The 18,194-nt window shown below is 45.6% G+C and overlaps 1 protein-coding gene and 1 long non-coding RNA gene across 10 annotated transcripts in view; both read right to left on the minus strand.

Moving 5' to 3' along the window:
• The window catches only part of PTPRA (protein tyrosine phosphatase receptor type A), a 170,865-nt gene that overhangs the window by 8,735 nt on the left and 143,936 nt on the right, over positions 1-18,194 (minus strand). For all 9 annotated transcript variants that reach the window (XM_032295594.1, XM_032295588.1, XM_032295592.1 and 6 more), the window contains 9 exons: positions 11,415-11,451; positions 8,871-8,968; positions 7,270-7,389; positions 6,475-6,641; positions 5,844-5,979; positions 5,017-5,166; positions 3,179-3,272; positions 2,760-2,836; positions 2,135-2,269 (listed from right to left, as the gene is read on the minus strand). In XM_032295594.1, coding sequence (XP_032151485.1) covers positions 2,135-2,269; positions 2,760-2,836; positions 3,179-3,272; positions 5,017-5,166; positions 5,844-5,979; positions 6,475-6,641; positions 7,270-7,389; positions 8,871-8,968; positions 11,415-11,451 — 1,014 coding nt within the window. The remainder of the gene's footprint in view (positions 1-2,134; positions 2,270-2,759; positions 2,837-3,178; positions 3,273-5,016; positions 5,167-5,843; positions 5,980-6,474; positions 6,642-7,269; positions 7,390-8,870; positions 8,969-11,414; positions 11,452-18,194) is intronic.
• On the minus strand, positions 12,929-16,764 carry LOC116562998. The gene is made up of 2 exons (XR_004274159.1): positions 16,583-16,764; positions 12,929-16,269 (listed from the first exon to the last, which is right to left on the minus strand). It is a non-coding gene; the product is annotated as an uncharacterized LOC116562998 (long non-coding RNA).

The raw sequence follows: 18,194 nt of genomic DNA on the forward strand, positions 1-18,194 counted from the left end.
CTTGCCCATCACAGATCTGGAGGGTGGGGGTGCAGGAGGAACCACATGTAGGGCCCTGGTCTGATCTACATGTTCCATCATGACTGATCAGAGAGGGCTGGCAGCAGGCACCTAGCTCCTGAGAACAGAGTGGCTCATTTCCCAACTGGCCTTTGTTACTCAGGTGTGTGCTTCCTTGAGTGCAAAGCCAAGCACCTTAACCGACCACCTACCTCATCAGTATTGTTATTTAAAAAAAAATTTTTTTCGGTATTGTTATTAATGATGATGAAGAGGCCAGGCACAGTGGCTCATGCCTATAATCCCAGCACTTTGGGAGGTCAAGGTGGGCAGATCACCTGAGGTCAGGAGTTTGAGACTAGCCTGGTCAACATGGTGAAACCCTGTTTCTACAAAAATACAAAAATTAGCCAGGCATGATGGTGGGTACCTGTAATCCCAGCTACTAGGGAGGCTGTGGCGGGAGAATTGTTGGAACCTGGGAGGCGGAGGTTGCAGTGACCCCATATTGAGCCACTGTACTCCAGCCTGGGCGACAGAGTGAGACACCATCTCAAAAAAAAAAAGATGATAACCTTCAGAGTATGTCTTTTGATTAGTTACATGATACAAGTCTGGGAAGAATAGTTAATTTAAAAACCTGTAATCCTAGCACTTTGGGTCAACTAGGTGGATGGATCACTTGAGCCCAGGAGTTCGAGACCAGCCTGGGCAACATGGTGAAGCCCTGACTCTACAAAAAAATACAAAAACTAGCCAGGTGTGGTGGCACGTGCCTTTAGTTCTAGCTACTTTTGGAGGGCTATGCGGGAGGATCGCTAGAACCTGGGAGGTTGAGGCTGCAGTGAGCCACAATTGCACTACCGTACTCCAGCCTGGGTGACAAAGTGAGACCCTGTCTCAAAAAAAAAAAAAAAAAAAAAAGAAAAAAAAAATCCTGATGTAATGAAACATCAGGGTGAGCAAATATGTATAAAGCCTTGTATCAACACAAGTACAGAATAGGGAACAACTAGTAACTTAGGACAACTAATGTAAAACATACTTTGTGTTTAAATGTTTGACTATAAATTCAATGAGTCGTGAGTGGGTGTCATCCTTAATTCTACCCCACTTCACGTTCTCTGGGACTGCCCCCTCTCACCACCCAAGTCCAGGCCACCAGCATTACTGCCACAGTTCTCATGCGTCCTTCTCACTGCTGCCAGAGGGATTAAAAAAAACACACAAATCAGATATTGTCAAGGGCTCTTCAATTGCTTTATAAAGTCCAAACTCTTCACTGTGGCTCAGAAGGAACTTTCTCACCGGGCTTTGCTAGTTTCTCTCCGGGCCTATTCTCTAGATTCTGATCCCTGCTAAGTGACACTCCAGGCATAATGAACCACTCATTTGCTGCAATGTGCAACCTTCAACAGAAATAATTTTTAAAAGAATAAGCACTGTCAGAACACAGACTCGGTCCCCCGTAATGTGGGGGGTAAGGGAGATATCCCTGAGATTGAATGTGCTTAGTAGAGGCTGTGTGATTCTGACTCAGGAACAATGTTAGGAGGTTTCCTATACTGAGGGGAAGCTGACCTAGGGGGCTGCTAGGGTCCCTTTTTAGTATGAGTTTCCAGTCAACTCTGCTTTTTAATTGACCCGAGGGCTTTCTTCTTTAAAAGATTTCCTTATTACTGAATATTAAACTTAAGTTTCTTGTTTTTTTAATTTCTCAAATTCTACTGCTTTATTTTGTGTAGTCAGCAAAGGGGCAATCCCTTCTTTGGGCCACTCATAATGGGGTCCACCTCAGAACCTTGACCTAGCTGCCCTGCTTGGGGTGCTACACAAAGGCTAGTCTAGGAGGGACTATATTCAGGAGAAAGTGAAGGGGTGTGAGCTATCTAGGTATCACATGGAGGCTCAGATCATACAGCTTTTCTAGTCCTGAGAGAAGCTAATGACTGCTTAGACACCAACTGGCTGGGCAAGCCTGGAAATGCCTATGTACTTACACACATTTAAGTATATACTTATACTGTGCAAATGTACTCTTTGGATCATGTAAGTCAAAGGTCTTTGCCTCCCCAACCTCCCAATTTACACACACTATCTCTGTCTCTCACTGCCCAGGACCTTTTGAGCTCACCTGGCCTCTCTCCTCCAGTTCTGTTAGCATCACGATAGAGCAGGATTTCCACTCCCAGATCATTCGCCAGAAGTCCTCAATTGTGTGGAGAAGAGGGCCCTGGCTGGCGATATAGGAGTCCTTCTGCCGGTAGCCCTGCACAGGCCAGGTTAATTGCAAGGGTGAGATAGTTTAATCAGAAAGGGACTAATGCAGAAGACAGGCCACTAGGAAGGAATGGAGACTGCTTCGAGGCAAACCCAGCCCATACAGAGCTGCCCTTTGGTCAAGGACTAAATCCTGTCTGATAAGCTGGTCACTTTCTATAAGAGATAGGGAAGTGGATGAAGAGAGCAGGAATGGGAAAGATCAGAGGGCAGCCAGGTTCCTCTTGGCTATGGTCTGCACTGTGAACTTTTTCCTCCAGGTATTACACTGGTGCATGCCATCTGTTTCCCCCGACCTTCTGCTCTACGGAGCTGGACAGACACAGTGTAGAGGGTGAGTGGGTGGGTGGGTATTAATTCATTATTTGTTAATTGATTCAAACATGATCCTCCCCAGCAGGTATGGGAGGGAGGCACTGCAAGTCCCGGCTGAATCTCCATGGGGTGTTGGGGGCTCAGGGGTCACACCCACCACTTACATCAATGAAGGATGCATTCACATAGTCTGTATTCTCTTCGCCCCGCTTAACTGGAATGATCACTCTGTTGAATTCATCTGTAAGAAGGACAGCGGCTCATGGCTAGCCAGTATCATTTGTCTTCTCCCACTCCTTGCATTGCTCCCACCTCAGGCCTTGAGCAGATTAGAATCCCAGCTGGGCAAGGACATGTCTGTTCCTAGCCCATTAGGGAAAAAGCCTTTGGCCTTTACATTCTTTTATTTCCAGAAGCCACTAACAACAAGAGGCAATGCCATGTTGTTAACTGGGTGCAACAAGAGGCAACGCCATGATTCTTGTCTACAAGCCAATCATTAACTAGTACCTGAGAAGTAGAAGGGGTGGAGGGAATAGGGGGATGTGGCAATAAGGTTTTGGAGTGGAGGGAGGGCTCTTACATGGAATGATCTGTAAAACTCGGTTTTTCTTCATGTTGGCTGGAAGGTTTCCAGTCCGCATCTTGTCATTCTGGATTTTGATTGATGTTAACTTCTGAATTGGGAAGGGGAGGGGAAACATTACTGATCCCAGTAACTGAACTAGACAAGATTATGCCTGTCACTCAGCCTGCACCTCCAGGCCACTCTGGCTGCATACTGCTCTTCTCACCAGGGCCTGGTCTCCATTCCCATATGTTCTTGTTAGAACACTGAAGCCAAGAGACTGTTTGGGAAACATTCTTCCAGGCTCCTGTGGACTCTCCTGAGATTCTCCTGGCCTGAAATTTTGTGATCCTAGAGCAAGGGATCTCCCAACATCATAGGAGGGAGTGTGTCCACTCTGCAGTTCCACTCCCAGAAGCTGCCTTAGACTCTTCAAAAAAACTTATTCAGAATTGCATCCTTCTTACCCTGATTCTGAGGCTCTTTCTTGACACTTGCTACTCAAAGTGTAGCCCATACCCCAGCAGCGTTGGCCTCATCTTATTAGAAATGCAGAATCTCAGGCCAGGCGTGGTGGCTCATGCCTGTAATCCCAGCACTTTGGTAGGCCGAGGTGGGCGGATCAATTGAGGTCAGTAGTTTGAGACCAGCCTGGCCAACATGCTGAAACTCTGTCTTTACTAAAAAGTAGCCAGGCATGGGGGCACGTGCCTATAGTCCCAGCTACTGAGGAGGCTGAGACAGAAGAATCACTTGAACCCAGGAGGCGGATGTTGCAGTGAGCCAAGATTGTGCCACTGTAGTCCAGCCTGAGCAACAAGAGTGAAACTCCATCTCAAAAAAAAGAAAAAAAGAAAGAAAGAAATGCAGAATCTCAAGCTCTAACTCATACTTGCTGAATCAGAACCCACATCTTTATTTTTTTTTTTTTTGAGATGGAGTCTCGCTCTGTCACCCACGCTGGAGTGCAGTGGCATGATCTCAGCTCACTGCAACCCTGCCTCCTGGGTTCAAGTGATTCTCTTGCCACAGCCTCACAAGCAGCTGGGACTATAGGCATGTGCCACCTTTTCTATTTTTAGTAGAGATGGGGTTTCAGCAGGTTGGCTAGGCTGGTTTTGAACTCCTGACCTCAGGTGATCTGCCCACCTCGACCTCCCGAAGTGCTGGGATTACAGGTGTGAGCCACCGTGCCTGGCAGAACCCACATCTTGACAGAATCCCAAGGAAATCTGTGTACATGTATTATCTGAGAAGTTCTCTAAGGAAAGTGGGCCTCCCCACCCCAATCAGGATCTCTTGCTTCTGGGAGAGCATTTTTACCAATGACAGTGTGACATATGCCTTAGGTGTGTTGAGAACCATTGTTTAGTGGCATATAGGAGCTATCAGCAATCTAAGGTCCAGAGGCCAAATCTGGCCTGCTGCCTACAAATATAGTTTTACAAAACAGCCACACTCATTTGTTTACCTATTGGTTATGGCTGCCTTTGTGTTACAAAGGCAGCACTAAGTAGCTGGACAGAAACCATGTGGCCTGCAAAGCCTAAAATATTTATTATCTGGCCTTTACAGAAAAAACTGCTCTTGCTGTATATCATAATCACCTGGGAGGTCTGGGGGCCTTAAAAAAATACTGTTGCCTGCTTCTCCCCACTTAAACACAACCTAAGTGATTCCAACATGCAGGATGGGTTAAGAATTACTAGAGTATAAGGAAAGCGCCACCTCTTTAACCACTGGCATGTCTCACAAGGGGATTCACTGTTGGTAAATGCACAGTCAAGTGTCCCATGTTCCCCAGATTACCAGGATCCTTCAATCTGAAGGAAATTATCTAGCTCCCAATTCACCTTAAACTCCTCCTCTAATCCATTGTTGCTGGTCCCTGGGATTTTGTTGTAAATTTTCTGCAGGTGGGTTTCTAGAGAGGTCACTTCCAATTCTGTATCTCCATAGAGATAATGCTCCAGGAGGGCTTGGTATATGAAGACGTACTGCATCTGAAACACGATTGACACCCAACTTCTCAGTTACATACAACATAGTCCTCATGCCAGATCACCCGCTCCAGCCCCACTTCACTCTAGTCCTCTTCTCCTTTGATACTAGCAGGAATAAAAGGATTCCCTCTTATTATCCCAATACAGTGAAGCAGGACTTGAAATGCAGGAGTCCCTGTGGGGGTGCATAACTTGGGAAGAAGGGTCCAGGTTTACGTTAGGGGTGGTGGAAGACTGGAGAGAAGGACAAACTCAATTCCTGCTCATTCTGAGAGTGCAGATTTGATAGTCTGAAAGGGCTGTCAGAAACTGGAGACACACAAAGCCTGTGATAGTCTGGTCCCTGCCTCCCTCCCTCTTGGTGCTATGCCCCAACTGCAGAGCCAATCTCACTGCTGCTCCCAGATGTGGGCGAGCTGCATCATGTCTCTGGGCACTGGCTCTTTCAGCTGCCTGTTCCCTAATCCTTGAGCCCAGTGAACTTCCTGACTCTCTCAGGCACAAAGCCACAACCTCCTCTGTGCTCAGTTTCTTTGAATACATTATTTATAAAACCCCATCATCACACTGTATGATAATCATTTACAATAACCTGGGAGACTGAGTGAATCCTCAACATGGGCTGATGTTTTAGTCCTGGAACCCCCCCACCCTCAACTGACCCACAGATCACTCACATCTGTTTGCACCATCTGGCAGCGCTGTGCCCGGATCCGGCTCACAAAGCCATACACGTCCACCTTCCGCTCTGTATGCATCATGTCCAGCATGGCATCAATGACGACAAACGTACCTGTACGCCCTACACCTGCACTGTAGCCAGAGAGCGGGGGGTTATAGGGATGGCCGGCCTGCCTTGTGGGAGCAGACAGGGAGAGGCAGCACAGGCTGGGGCTCCTCCTTCAGGCTGTAAATGCTAATTATGAATGGGGTAGAGCTGGGACTCTCCTGGAGCCAACAACTCCAGTATGTCCTGAATCCTGACCTCCAGCTATGAGGACCAAGCACTCTGATACTTAGAAGGGTCCGAAAGCTGCAAATATATATGGCAAGCACTTGACCCAGCCTTTTGGCTTCACAGCACGCACGGTCTCCCCACTCTCAATCTTGGAGGACTGCCCTACCCTCCTTTGAGTCATATTCTCCACCCTCCACTAGAAATTGGAAGTCTCTGGCTGCTGCGCTGGTGCCCCAATAGGTCATCTATTCTACGCCAGCCTCCTCAGCCAGGGCCCTTGTGCTGTTCCCCTGCTCTGGCCATGGGGGCAAAATGTGGGGGTGGGGAGGCAAGGGTCAGGTCACACTGACCTGCAGTGGACCACGATGGCCCCTGCATACTGAGGGTTACAGGCCTTCACCTTCTTGAGGAACTTGAGCATGCCGATCGGGGTAAAAGGCACCCCAAAGTCTGGCCAGCTGGTAAAGTGGAACTGAGTGATGAGACGCTGTGGCTTTCTGTTGGTCATGTCGCCCACCTGTGAAGTGAAGAGATCCTGTGTGTTGGCCTTGATACCCAAGGGTGGGCAGTACTAGGGGAGGGAAGGTGACAGCTGTGGTTGCCAGTGACAATGGAAAAGTGAGTGTACCCAGGGGGGTTAGTTAACCAGAGAGACAAGGTCCCAGAACTAGTCAATGGCAGGGTCAGAACTAAAATTCAGTGCTCCCGACTAAGTCCTCTTTTCGCAGTACCGCCCTGCCCCTTGGCTGAAGGTGACCTTTGCTCAGGTCTCCAGGGTCGCCTGGAGGGCCAGGGGCAGGCCCATCATATCCTTGATGTTAGGAGTTTTCAGGGTAGGAAAGGAGAAAGGAGAGCCAAGCACCTAGGAGTCTGTACTGCCTCCTCTGCTCCCTTTCCATAGTGCTTGGTCATTTCTAAATGATCAGACTCTATCTCAGCAGGTAATTTTTCGCCAGTCGTGAAAATGCTGCTCCTTTAGCTTTGATAGAGAAGTTTCCCGGAGCCCATATCTCTGGTTTCAGAACACAATGCATACTCAGCAATTCCTGACCACCCTGAGTAAGTGGGGATGACCCAGCCTGTTCCCTCTCTTAGCAGTCAGCAGATCCTACATGAGAACTGAGAAAGGACAGAGAAGACAGTACCTGCTGGATGCAGAACTTCCGTACTGTGTAGTCCACCAGGACGGTCACATCCTCTACAGATACCCGAATATTCCCATAGGTCCAGCAGCCTTGGTCTGGCCAGTATTGGGCGCACTTGCACTGGAAAGAAAAAGCCATGCATTCTCTGACCTTAGACTTCCTGCCCTTGGCAGATGCAAAGGGCCTGGATGGGAGAACCCACAAAGCCAAGATTAAAGTCCTCCAGAAGGCCCTTTGGCCTCTTCTCTACCTCAGTCAGCTACACATTTACGTTTTTTTTTTTTTTTTGAGACGGAGTCTTACTTCGTTGCCCAGGCTGGAGTGCAATGGCGCGATCTCGGCTCACTGCAACCTCCGTCCCCGGGGTTCAAGCAATTCTAACGCAGCCTCCCGAGTAGCTAGGATTACAGGTGCCTATCACCAAGCCCGGCTAAATTTTTTTTTTTTTTGTATTTTTAGTTGAGAAGGGGTTTCACCATCTTGGCCAGGCTGGTCTTGAACTCCTGACCTCATGATCCACCCACCTCGGCCTCCCAAAGTGGTGGGATTACAGGAGTAAGCCACCGTGCCCATCTTTTCCATCCTGTTGAGCACAATCTCCTAATTTACACATAGCCCTAAGCTCATACTACAAAATCATGAACATACTCATACAATCGTTCCCACTAACACTCCCTTGGTTCAGGCAAATATGAAGCCATTTTACCTTCAGATTTTACAAAATCTGCACTTCCAAACATCTCAGGTTATGCTCTAGGAGAAAGCCTATTTGAATCCCTCGAACCAGCAGCCTGCTATGAGAGGCCACCAGGGTGGACTGATGTAGACTGTAAACCTGCCATGAGAGGCCTAGGGCTTTCTCTGTTGTCTGGGCTTTGGATAGCTTCCAAGAGCCAGAGGTTTGGTTGGAGGAGACTAAACTAAAGCCCAACCCTAGTAACTGTCTTCCCACACCATTATGGAGCTGTTGATCACGACACCCAATACCCTTGGATCAAGGTGACTCAAGGGCCATCCTTAAGAAGACTGTAACAAATAGGTAATCCTCTGGGGCTTGATCCCAGGACCCAGGATTGGCTCTGGCTGTGGCCCAGTGATGGAGCTGGTTAGGCCAAGCATACACTTGGTAGCCACAAAAGAAAAAGGACCAGTCAGGAGGCTGTGCCAGGATCAGGCCAAGGCCTCAAATTTCCTTTGGCTTACAGGGTCTCAGTTCATAAAGCTCCCTCTGCTGACTCCAAGATATACCAAACGTCTCAGCATGCAAGGCAGGAAACCAGGGAAATGAGGGACTAGAGAAGCCAGGGGAAAAAAGCTCCTCTGTGGCTTTTTTTTAGCTGATGACCCAAGTCAGTTTCTTTCAGGTTGTTTTGGAACCAGGGTGAGTTGTTTGACTACCAAATATAGGGAATGTGCTCTAGGCATACACCTGAGGTTCATCTGAGGCTTCCAGGCCATAGCAAAGTCTGGTAAACTTCAGCCTGTGTCATTCTGGATGAACTTCTGGCATAGCACCCATAATGGGTAGACAGCCAGGCTTAAACTCAGAGCCTGTATGCAGAACGATCCCTCTGCTGTTCACAATCAATTTCTCCACTTACCTCCTTTCTCTCCTTCAGGTTGGTAACCATGACGATGGTGGCTGTGTTTTGTTCCCAGATCATCCTCCAGAAATCATTCACCGTTTCTTCTTTTGGTCCTAAAGTAGCCAACAGCAAAAATGAAGAGAACACACACCAAGAAGAAAGATCATGTGAGGCTGGGAACATCCATTCCTGACTTTTGGAAGCTTGTGCCCAAATGTCCCCAGCTATATATCAAACCCATGTATCCATCCCAGCTACTAACTGAGCATTTCCCATGTTTCACCAGGTCTGTGCCAGGCACTTCACTAGAATGAGGCTGGGGGGAAGGTTGTCAAAATATAAACAGAACACAAATGATGTTTCCCAAGGACATTACAGTCGAGAATTGGAAATCATGACTGCTCAAGAACACCTACATTATGGGCCTGACAGTGAGTTAAGTGCTTCATATGGCATTTATTCCTTCCCATTATGCTCTGAGGTGGGTGTCATCAACCCCAGAAAGGTTGGATGACTTGTTCAGGCTAGAATTCAAAATTTACCTCCCATAAATTTTGCCCTTTTCAGAAAGTCACTAGAAAATTCTAAACAATAGAATCAAAGTCCTCAGCCCCCCAAAAAAGCAAATTCTAAACAAACATGAGAGAGCAAACAGAGGAAAATAAATGAGATCCAACACAGCAGAGAGGCTAATGGAATTCCTGGGGTACTGGTGAAGGCAAGTCTTAGACTAACTCTGCCAGAGGATACAGAGCAACCAATCCACAGTGCAACTGAAGAAAGAAGGTTCTAGAAGGATCTCAAGATAAAAAAATTAAACCTCATGTATCTAAAGATACTGAGAGAAGAGATACACTTCTGGTAAAGAGTTTGAGAGGAAAATCAGTGGTAGGTATATAAAAAACACAATGATTGAAAAAAAAGGGGGACAGAAATAACATACAAAAAAATAACATAATACTGTGTGTTTCGGCTGTGAATATTTGTAAACTCATAATAATAATAAATATTACCCTAATCCCAAATTGTGATTTGACTCTTCTGGGAAAATGGGGAAAAGAACATGTGGGTGCATGTCTGTCTGAGGGGGAGCTGCTCTGTAAGGGGATCAGATGATGTCATCTACTGTAAGAAGCCAATAGATAAAAAATGGTTGCCCCAGGGACATTAGACTAGAGATGTGAAAAGGGAGAACTTTGTTTTTATAAATCTTGTAGTCCCTAATGACTATCTCTTTTTTTTTTTTTTAAAAGATGTGGTTTCACCACGATGGCCAGGCTGGTCTTGAACTCCTGACCTCAGGTGATCCACACACTTCGGCCTCTCAAAGTGCTAGGAGTACAGGCGTAAGCCACCGCGCCCAGCCTGTTTTTCTTTTTTTGAAACGGAGTCTCACTCTGTCACCCAGGCTGTAGTGCGGTGGCGCGATCTAGGCTCACTGCAATCTCCTCCCCAGTTCAAGCTATTCTCCTGCCACAGCCTCCTGAGTAGCTGGGACTACAGGCACATACCACCATGCCCAGCTAATTTTTTTTTGGTATTTTTAGTAGAGACAGAGTTTCACTATGTTGGCCAGGAGGTCTCGATCTCTTAACCTTGTGATCCGCCCACCTCGGCCTCCCAAAATGCTGGGATTACAGGCGTGAATCACTGTGCCCAGCCTTGATTTTTTTTTTTTTTTTGAGGTGACAGCCTCGCTCTGTCACTGAGGCTGGAGTACAGTGGTTTGATCTTGCCTCACTCACTGCAATCTCCACCTCCCAAGTTCAAGAGATTCTTGTGCCTCAGCCTCCTAAGTAGCTGGGATCACAGGTGCATGCCTCCAGGCCTGGCTAATTTTTCGTATTTTTAGTAGAGATGGGGTTTCACTATGTTGGCCAGGCTGATCTTTAACTCCTGGGCTCAGACGATCCTCCTGTCTTGCCCCCTCAACCCAAAGTGTCAGGATTACAGGCGTGAGACATGGTGCCCAGTCTCAATTACTTTTTAATGCTGCAAATATCCATATGTTTTCACTAGGGTTCCAAGAGTGAAGACACTTGTGAGAACAGCAGGCCTGGAGATGTGTATAGAACACATAAGGGACACAGTGCTGGGTCCCTGCTATGAGGGTTCCTAGGCCACTTATCTGAATAATGATGAGGCTCAGGCCCACGAGCTGGGGGAGAAGAACCAGCTTGGGCCCTGTGAGGTGGCTGATCCTCTCTGGAAACTGATTCCTAATTTGAACTCTGAGCAACATGGCTGGAACCTAGGGTTAATTAGCCCCAAGGACGTAGAGCCTCATTAGACTGTGTTTTGTGTATAGAGCCTTTTCCAGTCTTTTTAATATACATATACAAAAAGACTTAATGGATCCCTGGATCCCTGGATACTAAGTCATCAAGATGAAGGCTGTTAGTTGCAAACCTGTATAATGGATTACAATTCTTTCAGGTGGTAAAAATTACAGAAAAGCTACAGAATTCTGGTTAATCCATTCAGCATTTGGAAGAAAAAACCCAAACCCATTATGGAATCGTGGCTAAATCTAAGAGTAAAAAGTTGTCATTACTTTACCTTGTGCGGCAATGAATTTGTTCTTTTCTTGGTAGCCCTGGGGTGCGGGGAAGGAAAGAAAAAGAAAGAGAAAACCAAAAATGAATAGAAATGAAATTCTCCAATCTGACTCCAACCAGTTAACAAAACCTCCCTTGTGAAAAGGTCCAGGTACTTAACAAGGATTTCCAGTCTAGATATTACCAAGTGGATTAGCTTTGGAGCTAGGAATTAAAGATTATAAAACTCAAATGGTCTAGGTAGTCTTCTCAAATTGAATTATTAATAAATACTAGAATAAGAAATCCAAATACCGAATCCTAGGTTAGATCATGTTTCTGATACATTATCAGCAGCGACAATGTAGGTTTCAGTGTTAACAGGTAAGAACTTACCAGGGGAAAAGCATATGTGGTGGTTCTAGGGATGAAGCTGGTTTACTCTAGGAAGGACAATGGGTTATTTCCTTGAGGATGCTTTACCCAGGTGCGGAATCTTTCTGGCAATAGCCTGTTGAGTATGGTGAAGCAGCTCCCAGTGTTTGATGAGAGGCTTCTCCATCACAGGCAGTGGGAGACAAGAAGCAAGGGAGCCTGGGGGTACCACTCAACAGATGAGGAGCCTCTGAAAAACTAAACTGGCCTCAGCTTTCTTTTTCAGTCTTTATTGTTCTAGTTACACATCTTTTCAACCCAATTGTTTAAATGTATGTTCACTTGAGAAGTCCTAGGTAGGTGAAAACCACTTTATTTAAGGATTGTGAATCACCCACTTCCCCTCTGAGACAGCAATAAAATGAGTAATGAGGGAGGCAGCTTCAGGAATGAGGCACCAAGTCATATCAACACCAGGGTGGCAATATGAAGTACAAGGCTGCAAGGCAGTGGCCAAATATAAGAAGGGGCCAAATCTGAGGAGATACTTTAAAAAAACCTTTTTTATTATAAGTTCTGGGGTACATGTGCAGATCGTGCAGGACTGTTACATAGGTATACAAACACCATGGTGGTTTGCTGCATCCATCTCCCCGTCATCTACATTAGGTATTTCTCCTAATGCTATCCCTCCCCAGGAGCCACTTTGTTTTTTTTTTTTAAGATGGAGTCTTGCTCTGCCATCTAGGCTGGAGTGCAGTAGTGCGATCTTGGCTCACTGCAACCTCCCCCTCCTGGGTTCAAGTGATTCTCCTGTGTCAGTTTCCCAAGTAGCTGGGATCACAAGTGTGTGCCACCACAGGCGGCTAATTTTTGTATTTTAGTAGAGATGGTGTTTCACCATGTTGGCCAGGCTGGTCTTGAACTCCTGACCGCAAGTGATCTGCCTGCCTTGGCCTCCCAAAGTGCTGGGATTACAGGTGTGAGCCACTGTTTCTGGTCTGAGCAGCCACTTTCAATTTCAGTTTAAACAAGGGCAGGGCAGGGTTGCTGCCTAACACAGAAGGAGAAAGCTTTAGGCACCAGAGATGGATATGTTTACAGAAGACTTGCTAAACTTTTCACTGAGAAGAGCAATTTAAGTTTCAACAAATGTTTTTATTTATTAGAGGATGGAAACTGAAATAGCCTTAATTCTGGATGGTAAATTCTGCTTATAGTACTAAATTAAACTTATAATTAAAACTGAGAAGTCCTTAAGGGTATGTTAAGCATGTCATATTCCTTCTCCACAAGGAGTCACTGCTAAATTCTCATTGCAGCATGTGGGCCTTGAACAGCTTGAAAGCATGGTCGAAAGGCCCAGCCCCAAAGTGCTTCCTGCCCCATCTTTTACCAGGTGTGGGCCATATGCCCTCCTGAAAACATGCCTGTACAGTGATGTGGCAGCACTGCTTAACTAATACAGAGTAATGAGAATGAGGCAAAGCCACTGATCTTGTGTTATGTTCAAGGGAAATTTGAAATGTGGCTCCCTGGCTCCCAAGATGTCTCTAGATTCTGAAAGCTGAATCTCAGCTGGCTCTAGGTGTTAGCTACATTCCTACCAGTAAAAAGAAACACATCTAAAGATCCTATATATTCTTAGATATCTAAAAATGAGCAAGAAAACTGGTTTCTCCTAAGGCTCTAGGCTCGAATCCCACCTGCCAACTGTGCCACTGCCTCTGTTTCATCTCCTCCTGTGACCAGTGTTAGGTTAGCTGACCTATGCGTTTCCCAATCTATAGACCCCACTTTCCTTTGCCTTTCACCACTATTCCATGGTGCCTGGTTCCCTTTAAGATCCATGTGTTGGTCTTAGTTCTCTTTGCAAAAAGTTAAGTGGTTGCTGGGGGGTGAGAATGGAGATTAATTGTATTTAGACACTGAGGTTCTTATTGGGGTGAGCAATGAGTTCTAAAACTAAAGGGGCAACAGCTAGATTACAAGGTTCCTCTTTTGAGGGGATATGTTCTAAAATTGACTGGTGATCGGCTGCATTTATCTGTGAATATACTAAACAACACTGAATTGTGAACTCTGGGTGAAATGTACGGTATGTGAATTACATCTTTATATATAAAGTTGTCAGAAAATGTTCTAAAACATCTATGGTGATGGCTGCATAACTTGGTAAACTTATCAAAAATCACTAAATTCTCACTCAAAATGGGTGAATTTTATGTTACGTATACTATACCTCAATAAAGTCAGGGGAAAAAAAGGGTTTGGTAAGTGTTAACTGGCAGCCTACCAGAACATGCAACAAACAGCCCCTGAATTTGCTTCAGCAAAGGATGCTGCCCTACACGCTAAGTCCAAAGAAAACCTGTTCCTCTTTCCCACTGGATCTCTAATCTGCACATAACGCTGTTGGCTGCTAAACCCTTCTTGAGCCATTCTTTACTCTTGGCCTTCTCAGATGCTCTCCTCTCTCTCTCCTTCCATCTCACCCATGGGTACCTGTTCAATGTGCCTGGCAGGGCTGTGGGTCTCAGGGGCCTGTTCTTGGCCCACTCCTCTCTTTAATGATTCCAAATCCACTCTAGAGTAGTTCCTATGAGTTCCATTTAAATATGACCAACTGTATGCTGGATACATTCACGTGGGTATCACCCTCCACTCTCTCATATGTAAATCAACCACCAATTCCTGCTAAATTCTACCTCCAGGTAGTCTTCACTTTGTTGCTGCTTCCTTTTCAACCCTCATCATTTGTGACCTACCTGCTACTGCAATAGCCCCCAATGGGCCCCTCCTAAATCCATGTTGTAGAAGATAGCCCCAGTGATAAATATGTAAATATGGCCACACTACTCCTTGCTTTGAACACTTTTCAATGACACCCCATGGCCTAAATAATTCATCAAAACCCCTTGGCTGTACTGAAAATTGGCAGACACTATGAGGTGGTTCACTTAACACTCACTCCTGCTCCCTTCTAGCTTGACTATCTTACAGCTAAATTTCCCAGACTCCCTAGCAGCTCAGTTCTCCACGAGACCTAGTTTCTTCCTAGCAGGTGCTCCCACACAAGACTCGGGGTAGAAGTGAGCAATATGAAATAATGACTGTGCTAAAAATCTGGTCTTTGGCCAAGTATGGTAGTACAAACATCCAGTTCTTCTGCAGCACTGTGTAGATGTTTCACTATGATGGTCACACGTTACATACATCTATAGCTGCTCTGCTCTTTGCTAAGCAGCATCTGACATGGGTTCACTGGCCCTTCCACAGGTTTTGTAAGGTACCTGGTATCTTATAATAAGCCCTTTTCTGCTTAAGAGAGTGAATGAAAAGTACACTCTGTAGTCTGCAAGTAAGAACCTCAATGGACACACTTGACATCCACTACCTTTCAAGGTCAAGTTTCAACTCCCACCAGTTCCCATCTTATATCTTATAACCTAAGACTGCTGTTTCCAGTCTCTGACTTTGCACATGTTTCTCCTTTGCTTTAAAGTTTCTGCCCAACTTTCTTCTCCTGAACTCTGACTCACCCTTCAATAATGAGCTCTACTGGATTACCAGGTTGGGCTGAATGTTTTTTCTCTGAACTCCACAGAACCTGGCAATACCTCCTTAGCACAGATAGCACATTACAGGAAACGATCTAACTACCTGTGTGGTATACGAGGGATCACATCTTACCCCTGTAACCTTTAAGCCTACCCACAGTACTTGGCACACAGCAGGTGCTCAAAAAAAGTTGACTGAATTTAATAAACTTCAAAATCCAAATCTTTAATCCCTGCTTCTTACTTATGGTTAACGACAGGTTTTTCCCTGCTTTTGTTCCTTCACTGAGTCCATAAGGTCCCCAATTTAACTCTCCTTCATCTAAACTCTCATTCTGCCTTCTAATAACTGTCTAATAACCATCAAGGCATTATGGGATGCCCTAGCGTAAGCTCTAACAAAATATGGTCAAGGGAGAAGGCTGTTTCTTTCTACTGTGCTATTACCACGAAGAGATCCCCATCTCAGCTGCTCAACAGCCTTAACATGCAATTAATTCTTGTCAATTTTCACCTTCAATGTGGGAAGGGACCAAACTGGTTATGGTGAGACATGCTGCTGGTTACTAACTCAGAGTCATTCCTTTCTTCTTTGCCATTGGAACCAAAATTTTGTTTGGACATTAACCTTTCACTGGCTTGGAAAGTGTCCATTCTCCAGGCTCAGAGGGGTAAATTATGATCATTCTCAATGCCTAGCCAGTGATTAGAGAGGGATGTGAGCATGTGATCCAATCCTGGCCTGCTGGCCCTGAGGACAGAGTGGTGGGGAAGATTCTGTGAAAAGCCTTGTTCCCTAACAGAGAGAAAAGCATAGGCATATATGTTCCTCTTCTGTGTTAGATGCTGTGTTTACAAGGAGTGCTTGGATGGCTGCAGCCATCTTGTGATCATGAGACTGTTGACAAGGCTAAGGATAACTGAGTAGAAAGATGGAAGCACCTGGGTTCTTTTTTTTTTTTTTTTTTTTTAGACGGAGTTTCACTCATGTTATCCAGGCTGGAGTGCAATGGCGCGATCTCGGCTCACCGCAACCTCCGCCTCCTGGGTTCAGGCAATTCTCCTGCCTCAGCCTCCTGAGTAGTTGGGATTACAGGCACGCACCACCATGCCCAGCTAATTTTTTGTATTTTTAGTAGAGACGGGGTTTCACCATGTTGACCAGGATGGTCTCGATCTTTTGACCTCGTGATCCACCCGCCTCTGCCTCCCAAAGTGCTGGGATTACAGGCTTGAGCCACCGCGCCCGGCGCACCTGGGTTCTTAAGGATGTCACTGACTCAGGGAATTAGCCAACTCAAGAACTGGCCTACATTTGTTTTCATATTGTATGAGACAAATAAATGTTCCCGGCTAGGCACAGTGGCTCAAGCCTGTAATCCCAGCACTTTGGGAGGCAGCAGCAGGTGGATCACTTGAGGCCAGGAGTTCGAGACCAGCCTGGCCAACATAGCAAAACCCTGTCACTACAAAAAATATAAAAAAGTGGCTGGGCGTGGTGGCAACTGTCTGTAATCCAAGCTATTTGAGAGGCTGAGGCACAAGAATCGCTTGAGCCTGGGAGGTAGATGTTGTAGTAGGCTGAGATTGTGCCACTGCAATCCAGCCTGGGTGTCAGGGCAAGCCTGTCTCAAAAAAAAAAAGTTCCCATCTAGACAACTTTTAGTTGAGTATTAGCTTACCTGCAGCTGGACACACTAACTGATCTTGCTCTACTCTTCTGCACAACACTAAAATCAACCTAATCCATCTAATCTCTTCAGCATGATCTTTGATATTAAGTTCTAGGAATTCCTGCTGATTACTAGCCTTTCTCCCTTTTCCTTAACGACTGCAGCAATTATTTGTCTAGTCAGGGTCCCTTAAACTACAAACATGTAACCATTAATGTTAAACATACATACAGGAACTTCAACAAATTCACTCCAGTGAGAATGCCCAGACTACCCCATTTTTGAAGTCCATCTAATAGCCTCTTTTTTAGACACAACCTCCTGCTTTTTCATCTTTCTCCTTTTCTTATTCTGTTCTTTCACTTTCTCAAGACTTCCAGTTCCTCGATCCAACTGCCTTTTCCTAGAATATTAGTTTATTCCTAACAACTTCCTAACGCTTTTCTTTTCTACTGAACCCTTGGCTGACTACTTGAAGCAGCAACTGACATTCCCTTTTGTCTGAGTACCACATGCTCTCTGCATTTACCACCAATCCCAGGGTGCAGATGAAGAAAAAAAGAAGAAAAACATACAATGCAGCACCTCCCACCCGCATCAGTGGCATCCCACTGTAGGTAGGCAGGCCCTCAGTGCAGCTAGACATGCCCTTAGCTTTCTCTCTTCAATATCCTTTTCTCATGGACCTCAGAAGCTCTTCTAAACTTTCGCTGTTCTCATGTCACAGACCCATTCCATTTGTTCAGCAGACAACCATGAGAACACAGGTGAGTTGCCTCAACTTGCTTTACCCACACCTACCAGTCATCTCTATCCATTCTGTCCTCTCCTTTACCCTCACTCTCAGAGGAAGAAACAGCCCTTCTTATGTTCACACTAGTATCTCCATCAGTGTTTTTTTTCTTGGGGTAAAATACAACATAAAATTTATGATTTTAGCCATTTTAAGCCTACAGTTTTGTAGTATTAAACATATTCATACTGTTGGGCAACCATCACTACCATCTGTCTCCAGAACTTTTTCATCTTCTCCAGTCGAAACTCTGTACCCACTCCTCATTCCTCCCTCTCCCCAGCAACCCCTATTCTACTTTCTGTCCCTATGAATTTGACTACTCTACATATGTATATATACTCTATATTCTGTATGTAGAATCGTACAATATTTGTCCTTTTGTGACTGGTTTATTTCAC

The sequence above is a fragment of the Sapajus apella genome, unplaced genomic scaffold (genome assembly GCF_009761245.1).
Source record: "Sapajus apella isolate SASKATOON/1434 unplaced genomic scaffold, GSC_monkey_1.0 scaffold33, whole genome shotgun sequence".
Lineage (NCBI taxonomy): Eukaryota > Metazoa > Chordata > Mammalia > Primates > Cebidae > Sapajus > Sapajus apella.